Genomic DNA, 9,325 nt, shown 5'->3' on the forward strand with positions numbered 1-9,325 from the left:
TTTTAAATTTCATTCCCTTAGGTCCAGGTTAGTCAATGTTGATTGTCCGGGGGTGAACTCGACGTCGCAGTTCATTGCCGAAAGTCCAAGAAGCATTTCCTTCCTTTTTTCCTCTCCATCTTGTATTGCTTCATCTGTCATTGTATTAATTTCATAATTGTTTGTCTAATGCTTTGTATACTGATTGAACACATATTTATTGAATCATATATTGATTCCTTGTTGTTATTTTGGAGTGTTGTAAATTTGTGAAATTAAATTGTAGTAATGTGGGAGGAATAAGGTGGTGTGTATGGAAGTGTGTTTTCAGTGCAGGAAATTTGTGGTAAGTCCAACCCTTAGAGAAAGTTCTACCAGATTTTCCATTGGAAGGTCCGGTAGGATTTTCCTGGGATCAGGGCTTGTCTAGGATTCCGGTAAGGGATCTTGGACGGATCCTGACACTTAAGCTGGTAGGACCCTATCATTCCCTCCCCCTGAGTATATCTTTGTCCACAAGGATAAGAGAACCATCTTTCATTCTCCCAAGTTGCACCACATTGGTATTACATGCCCATTTGACCAACACCTCGTTCCTAGAATGACAGTTCCTTCTCTAAATGATTCTTGTGCCAAAAATTGCTAGACCCCGTCATTGCATGAAATGGAATTTCTGGATGCTTTGAACCCAAATGATGTGTACACGGTTTAGGCAAGAGGTAAATGCCCCTATTTTGGATGGTGAAGAACAGAGCAAACAGAGTAGAGAGAGAGAGAGGCTGAGAAACAGATAGATTAGGAAAATAACTTTCAATTCATCATCCCTCTCTACAGCCTCACTTCTAAAAATATATATATATATATATATATTACATGGATAAAATTCAGTTCCTACTAACACATAACTTCCATAAATACACATAAATAAATAATTGGCAGTAACCTCTTCCTATAACCTCCTTCTACCACAATCCCATGCTCAAGTGGTCATGAATTGCATGTTAATGAACTATCCACATGAGGTCCACATCAGGCCTCCGGAGAGTCTTCTTGTGCCGTCACCGCCACGGTGATAACGAGCCATATTAAGCTCAGGCTTCCGATGATAAGCTTCATTTTTATTTTTATTTTTTGAGTATATAGTTTTCTCAGAAAGGAAGATGATGTTATATTGAATAAACAAAACAGTTTAGCTGGTTTTGTAATATGTTTTGTCTCTTTTCATGGTTGATGAGGTATTTATAGGACCTTGCTGTGGTCGAATAATCAAATGTTAAAGAAACGAGCGGTTGAGAAAGTGGGGATAATTACAAACACATCGATTACTGTGTGAACGGGGCTTCCGATGATAAGCTTCTTTTCCTTTTTTTTTTTTTTTTTTTTGAGTATGTAGTTTTCTCAAAAAGGAAGATAATGTCGTATTGAAGAAACAGAACAGTTTAGCTATGCTTTCTTCTCTTGTCATGGTTGATGAGGTATTTATAGGACCTTGTTAAAGTGGTGACAATTACAAACACGACGAGTACTGCGTGAATAGGCCTGTCTTTAGGGTAAGGCCGCCAAGGCCATTGCCTTAGGATGCCCAAATCATTAAGGCCCTAATTATGTATGTATCAAACCAAGGCTCCTAATTAAAAGGTCCATAAATTATTATTAGAATTATTTTAAAATAAAAAAATGAAATATATAATATTTATGTGAGTTTTCTTAATATTAATTTATTTTTGATATTTTTTAATATTTATTAATAAGATCAATATTTATATGAGTTTAAATAGGTTTTTTATAGGTTATAAATCGGCATATCCATTCAACAAGCCTTGAAAAAGTAAAATAGCGATAAATACATTAAAGATTTGACCAACCTAATTTTTAGGCAAATAATTGTTAATTACGTTAAAGCATTTTCCAATTTTTCCTTCAATAATTAAGAATATATATTTTCTTTAAAAATAAAACAAACAAATTGGCATCTCTTTCTCTTTTGATGTAACATGCACAAATACTTAAAAATCCAAAAAACTTCATGATATTCAAAGTTCTTTTTTTTTTTCTAAGAACATTATATTCAAAGTAAATTGAGAAATTTAGTGTATTGCATCAAAATCTTTTGTTTCTTCTCTCAACTTCCGAAATGGGATATTAATTTTTATTTACATATTTATAATATTTTTAGTGTATGATTTTTTTTTATAAATATTTTAGTGTTAAACATTGAAACAACATTGAGTACAAAGATAAGCTTTACAAAAACCAAAATATACATGGGCAAAATTTATTCAGTAGAACTTCCAGGTATTTACTCTTATTGGAGTAGCTATTAATGCAACATATATAGAGCAGAATAATCTTCTATTTAGGCCCTTTCAAGAACAACAGGAAGCACAGGACCATCCAATGCCAATAACTTCTTCCCATTCTCAACAGTTAGCAGGTTTTGTAATATGTTTTTTTCTCTTGTCCTGGTTGATGAGCTATTTATTTGTAGGACTTTGTTGTGGTCAAATATCGGTGATATGATCAGTGGAGAAGTGCTGGGAATTACAAACACGTCGACTGCTGTGTCATCCTCCTTCTAGTAAGTGAAGTTGAAGGTTTCTATATTACGAAAGATGGCATCTGGGTTCGGTTAAGCCCCTTCCGATGCCTTCATGGTCAATGTCGCTATATGTTGGTTCTATTCCGTTACTGATTCCATTCCATAATTTAATACCTTGTTTGTACTTCACATTTGACTGTCTGCTTCATGCAGATTATAACAAACGGTGCATATCATAACATCGAGCATTGTGAAACTATAAACTCTAATAAAGAAAGGCTGTCAATTGCCACATTTCAGGGTCCCAGATTTGATGGTGAAATGGGTCCTGAATATAGCTTGTTCAATGAACAATCACCTCAAAAGTATAGAAGGGATTGGAGATTGGAGTTTAGGAATTCTATAGAGGTCATTTTTTTATGTGAGCTTGCTAGAAAGTCTTACTTGATTCCCTACGATTATAACATGGTGATGAGCATTACAACTTGTTACTTCATATAAAAAAACCAGACAGACAACATGTATTAATTTAACTTCTCTTATCACTTAAGTAAAAAGGAGGTTCAAATAGGAATAACATTTTCTGACTCTGAGACCTTGATTTGAATGTAGAAAGTGACTTAAAATTTGCCAGTTTCATGTAGTAGTTGGGGAGGTCTTACTGTTTTGGTGAGTTTCCTTATTTGGATTGGCATTTTCATAAATAAGTTTAGTACTTCCTCCTGTATCTCTTTAATTGTTCTTAACTTTAATTTCCAAGTTTAAGTAGATGGTTTAAAAATGTGAGGCAGAGTTTTAACAATGACAGAAGGAAACAGAGCCAGTTTTCTGGATCCTAAGAAGAGATCTAGAGAGATCAATGTATATGACATAATATATATATATATATATTATAAATAATAAGACATAATATTATATTTCATAGTTTCTTCATTTAAAAAAAAAAGTTTCTTATATGATTATATCTTTTCTCTATTTTTTTTTTTTGGGGGTTAAATGCTTATATGATTATATCTTTTCCAAAGAATTACCAAATCAAAATTAAGAAATTCATCAAAAACAGTAAGACCACTCCATCCTACCCAAAACTAGCAAATTTTAAGTTATTAATGATCTAAGAAACTTAAATATTTCCTTTTATGGAATGGTTACTACTCCAAATTTATCTCTTAGCTTTAATTCCCAAGTTTAGTTAGATGGTCAAAAAAAAAAAAAAGAAAAATATGATGCAGAGTTTGAACAATGGGAGAAGGAAACAGAGCCAATTTTCAAGATGATGAGAGAGATCAAAGTATTATAATATGGCATAATATTATAATTTCATAATTTCTTTATAAATGAAAAAGTTTACTTATACGATTACATCTCTTTAAAACATAAACAATGCAGTAAAATTATACACATGAACAATCTTATTTACTAGGTCCATGTATTTACTGTTATTGGAGTACATAGCTATAAATACATAAGTAGTGAATCAATATATATATATATATATTTAAGCCCTTTCAAAAACAACAGGGAGCACAGAACCATCCAATGCCAATAGCCTCTTCCCATTCTCAACCAGAGCACCCACATTTCCACAAGCAAACCTGCAAGTAGGGCAGAGTTCAGCAGGACACCATACGATTCTGTACACATTGCCTCCCACCTGCTCTTTGCCGATGTAGAAGTAGTTCGAATAGCTTCCGTCGTTTCCGGTGACGATTAATCTCCTTTTCGTCTCCGGTTCCTGCTCCCCAACCTTCCAAGCGGTCGATTGAACACAGGTTGATAGTGCAGAGAATGTGACCTTGAAGTTCTTGGTCTCCCTCACCACATTTTCTCCTTCCTCGAAAGGAGCAAATGTTACAGGGATGCCTTCCGGTCCCGAAACGTTCTCCTGACCGGCGTAAAGCGGGCAGGAATTGTTCCGGGCGATCAAGGTGAAACGACCGCCGTTATCCGTAATGGCAGGATTGATGTAGTATTCCACACCGCGTTCAAGAGGCTGTCCGGATGTGTCGAGGACGGGCGCCGGAGAGTCTTCTTGTGCCGTCACCGCCACCGCCATAACGAGCCATATTAAGCTCAGGCTTCTGATGATAAGCTTCATTTTTCTTTTTCTTTTTTGAGTACCTAGTTTCTCACAAAGGAAGATGATGTTGTATTGAAGAAACAGAACAGTTTAGCTGGTTTTGTGATATGTTTTTCTCATGTCACGGTTGATGAGGTATTTATAGGAGTTTGCTGTGGTCAAATTATCAAAAGTCAAAGAAACGAGCGGTTGAGAAAGTGGTGACAATTACAAACACGTCGTCTACTGTGTGAAACAAATTTAACACACAGCCGTTGATGAATTTTGAATGATGAAGTCGTGAAAGTCAACGGAAGAAACTCAAACCACAGATTCCGCATACGATTAAAAAATGAAATGTCGTAGTTATTGTCCAAAGTCAATGCGGTGCAAATTAAGTTAAATTACATTTCAGTATAATATTCTTTTTGTGCCGCTTTATTTGAAGTTGCTTTCCTTGCAAAGTCTTCATAGCTCACGTAATTCATCTATTGCATTTGGGCTTATTCATTGAAGTTGAGGAGGCATGAAATCTAAGAATTTTGGATAATGAAAACTTTACGTGACGAATAGTTATTTGGTTACCATAATGAATTCAAAGCTTTGGTTGAATTGAGTTAAAACCCAAACTTACAAATTAATATAAAGAAAATTTGGCACTCAAATATTGAAACTGAGGATGCTTCATTATAGGTAACACAGCTAGCCAACTTTCAATTTGCAGTAGTATTTTGACCGCGAGGACATTGTGCCTTTTTGGAATTTTGTACATTAAAACAAATACATGGTCGATTAGCAGATGACTATTATTACTAATGAATGATTAAGAGCAGAACACAAAGGCCTAATAAGAAGGAGACTTTTTGCATATCGAAACAAATTAATAGACCTTATCAATTTGCAGATATAGTTTAGAATGCATTTGCTTTAATAGGCGCTTTTAACTGCTTAAATTAATACAAAACAAAATAAGCCTTGAACACCTGCTCTCAGATACATGTAAACGGTAAGAATATTATTAAGAAAAAGTAACAATTGGTTTTTATATTCATCAGGGCAAATAGGTACAGTGTAATAATTGTTTTATTACCCATGTTCAAGTTGGATTAATTTACAGACATCTTTCTTTCCCCTCTTGTGACTGCTAGATTAAGTTGGATTAATTTACAGACATCTTTCTTTCCCCTCTTGTGACTGCTAGATTACGGTCGATAATCATTGCAGACAAGAGAAGTAATCTTTAATGAATGGAATTCCATCCATATCCCATTCCTTTAGAAGAACAACAAACCTGGTGATTTTTGAAATATGATAATATATTATCAAGATGGTGTTGATAAACGATCATGAGGAGAAATAAATATGATAAGGCAGATAGAGGGAGGGAGTGACGGAGTTCTTCAGGGGTTAGGGTGGGCTCAAGATCACCCAACCTTGTTTGTTCTTTTTTTTTTTTTTTTTTTAAGTATTTTAGTAATTTTATTATTATTATTTTGAGAGAAATAAAAGTTCAATATTATATTTTAAGGGAAAAAAGAAAACAAAAATATCGGAAGTGTAGACCATATGAATATTAATCAATTTTTTTTTTTATAACTACTGGAGTTTCATCTTGAAATTAGCAATTTGAAGTTATGATATATTATTTTGATTCATGGAATTGAAGATTGTGAGATGATTTAGATAATATCATTGGCTAATTTAGATGATTTACTCAGGTTTTATTATTATAATAAATATACAATATAAAATTGAAACTTGATTTTTGTATTATTAGATATTTAGGCTATTTTGACTATTTTATTGTGCTTAATTAGGGTTAGGATTATTATAATAACTTTGTGACTTACTTTATTTTAGTTGTTGATTTTATATAACTAAATATTCATTATACATTTCACGAAAAATTTTGTATGTAATAATCACATTTTTAGAATATAACAAAGTCTTCAAGTGATAAACTAAAACCACTACTAAACTGGTGTTCTATTGTAGTTGCATTCATTCTTTTTTTTTTCATCTTTTATTTTTTTTTATTTTTTTTAAGAATATATTACAATATGTCCACCTTTAGTTGTATATTTTCACATTATAAAATGCTGGCTACATCTTGGCTACATCCAGAGATCGGCTTGTACCACAGTGATGACCTATACTAATATATCAACATCAACTTGTCCATAAGCTCTATTATATACCCAAAAAAATTTATCCATAACATCACTTTTTGGACAGCGATAGCATTTGGAAACACATTACAAAAAAATAATAATAATAATAAAACATTTGGAAAGCATTACCATCAAGTTTAAGAGGTTGCCACCACTAAAATTACATGACTTATTCAAAGGACACATGGCCTTTTTAATTATCCTTAATTATAGGAGAGTAATCTTCTAGAAAACTTTTATTTCAGAATTTGAAATAACTTTAAAATTAAACATGCTCGTATAAGAATAATCTAAAAATGGATGACTTTCTGAAAAACTTCAAAAAAACATCAAATTTTGAATAACCCTGCATTTTTGTCATGCCTGAATTTTGAAGCTGTATTCTATACTTGTAGGAAAGTTTTATAAAATTTCAAGTCAGCTTACAGATCAATACTTATATGTTCTGTTCCTCACAGGAATTTTCCTATAAACTGAAAAACCTACTATCAATCGCAATAAAAAAATAATAATTAAAAAAAAAAAAAAAGACGAAGAGGTACTGTCCAATCCCATGTGATATACATAAAAAAATGAAGAAAAGAATTGGCTCCAAATTATCTTAAGCTTATTTCAATTTCTATCACATCAATTAGCTCGTCTCATAAACAAAATCTAGATTTAAATTGCTAGTTAGCTTACCTATTACTCTACCATTTCAACTCAAGCACTATAAATGCACTAGCAATATAGTAAGATGGGTTACAGTTCATTTCTGATCTACCTCAAGCTTCAACTTAGACAATTAAAAAAAGTAAACATGACATAAGAGAGCTATCTGAGCCTGTAATCAAAGAAAAAAGAAACAACCAATTTTCAGAAGTCCTAAGCAGCAGTTCTATCTTATACCATACAAGAAGTTTCGTAATCTGCAAGAACCCAACTACTTCTTGTCCTCTCTAGCCACAATCTTGAACTTCCCAGTTTGTTGTTGCTGCAAACAGAGCAAAGCCCATTAATCAAAAATAAGTCTTCGAATCATAAACAAGCCAAAAAGTAATTTTTTTAATTAAATTTTACCTTCATCCATAGATCAGAGTGGGTTTTGCAGAACCCAGCAACAACAGCACCTTTTTTCCTCCCTTCTCTGTACTCTATACAAAGATCTTCCTTCAAACCACAAGTTACATGAAAACCCAGAGGGCATTTGGGCTCAGAGCAATTAATAGCACACCCATTTGATTTTTTGCAAACATAGCATTTTTCTTTCCACCTCTTCTTGGGAACCTTAGAGCAATCAATACCTTCTCGGCCTTCGGGATCTCGGAAGAACACCTCGGGAACGAAAACCGCACACACTAGGTGTGCCCATCCACTGTCGTCGCTCGTGGGCTTCATTGCTCCTCCGGTGGTTGGACACAAGCAGCATGAAAATGTCATCTTCTTTTTGGATTGAGAAGATCTAGAAACAGAGCACTGGGCACAGAACCAGTCGCCTTCGGGAATACCCTTCACGAGGGGATTGCCATAGCAGGAAGCGTGGACCATTAGATCACACCCATCGCAGAGGACTATAGGATCTGATGGATCTCCATCCGTGCTCTGACAAATGGCGCATACAATGCCATCATTATCGTCTTCGCAAGCACTTTCAGCTTCCTTTCCTTCTTGGGTACTTCCAGTAGCTTGAATATGTTCTTCTTCTTTTTTCCTCTTTACAACGACGGCTTCTGAATCTTCCTTTGAAAATGGTTTATACTCCATATTAAGATCAAAGGCAGTAAATTGCTTCTCCGGGGATAAATCGGCTGGAAGGGCCCATACCCTTTTCTTCGCCGGCAAGCAGATTGTAGTTGCAGCGGCGGAGGCGGCGGCAGTGGCTGTGGGGTCAGCAACAATAGATGGGTCCCTCGACTCCCTCCGTTTCTTAGCCGGGAGGGTTGAGAGGGAAGCAGCATTGTAATTATCGAAACGTTGTCTTTCAGTCAACTGCTGCTGTTGGAAGAGTCTAAATCTTTTGTGAGGGGGCAATTGGAAGCCATTGAATTCGGAACCCATTTGCATCTGCAGGGAAGGAGGTGGGATGGTGACGAAGCTTGAAGAGTTCTAGTTTGCTGGTTTTTGTGAGAGAATTAGAGGTGTTTTGGTTTTGGGCTTTTGGGATCAAATTTTCTGGTGGGAAAGACAACTCGGTTACTGAAATTTGATAAGAATCTTTCAATTTGTGCGGGAAAGTTTTAAAAAATAATGATTACTTCTTTTTTTCTTTTTTGAATCTGGATCAAAAATACCCGCGCCCAAATATGAAAAATTTGGATCTACTGGATTTGGCGGGTGTGTGACAGAGATCCGTTTTATGTGTGCCAACCCGACGGATCCATAACTGGGTTGGCTAATTGCTATACTCACGTGGATGAGTCTCTTTTCTGCACCCACACCAATTTCTATACAAGTTTTGTGAAAATTTTTGTAGATTTATTTTTATATGATTTTGTTAAAATTAAATAAATTAGTATTTGTCGGATATAACATATTTGCATAAGACATTGCTTTTAATTGAATTTTAACCCAATTAAAATACGTAGATTGCAAACATTG

At 34.4% G+C, this 9,325-nt stretch overlaps 2 protein-coding genes across 2 annotated transcripts; both read right to left on the reverse strand.

Annotated features, from left to right (window-relative positions):
• Positions 1-3,800: 3,800 nt before the first annotated feature.
• On the reverse strand, positions 3,801-4,707 carry LOC125419644 (kunitz type trypsin inhibitor 104). The gene has a single exon (XM_048465997.2). It carries the CDS (start codon positions 4,614-4,616, stop codon positions 4,017-4,019), a length of 600 nt encoding a protein of 199 aa, XP_048321954.1. The 5' UTR covers positions 4,617-4,707; the 3' UTR covers positions 3,801-4,016.
• A 2,753-nt stretch (positions 4,708-7,460) lies between these two features.
• On the reverse strand, positions 7,461-9,126 carry LOC125419643 (uncharacterized). Its single transcript, XM_048465996.2, has 2 exons — positions 7,808-9,126; positions 7,461-7,721 (listed from the first exon to the last, which is right to left on the reverse strand). Exons 1-2 carry the CDS (start codon positions 8,789-8,791, stop codon positions 7,671-7,673), a joined length of 1,035 nt encoding a protein of 344 aa, XP_048321953.2. The 5' UTR covers positions 8,792-9,126; the 3' UTR covers positions 7,461-7,670.
• Between the last annotated feature and the right edge of the window lie 199 nt (positions 9,127-9,325).

This window comes from Ziziphus jujuba, chromosome 11 (genome assembly GCF_031755915.1).
Source record: "Ziziphus jujuba cultivar Dongzao chromosome 11, ASM3175591v1".
In the NCBI taxonomy this organism is placed as follows: domain Eukaryota; kingdom Viridiplantae; phylum Streptophyta; class Magnoliopsida; order Rosales; family Rhamnaceae; genus Ziziphus; species Ziziphus jujuba.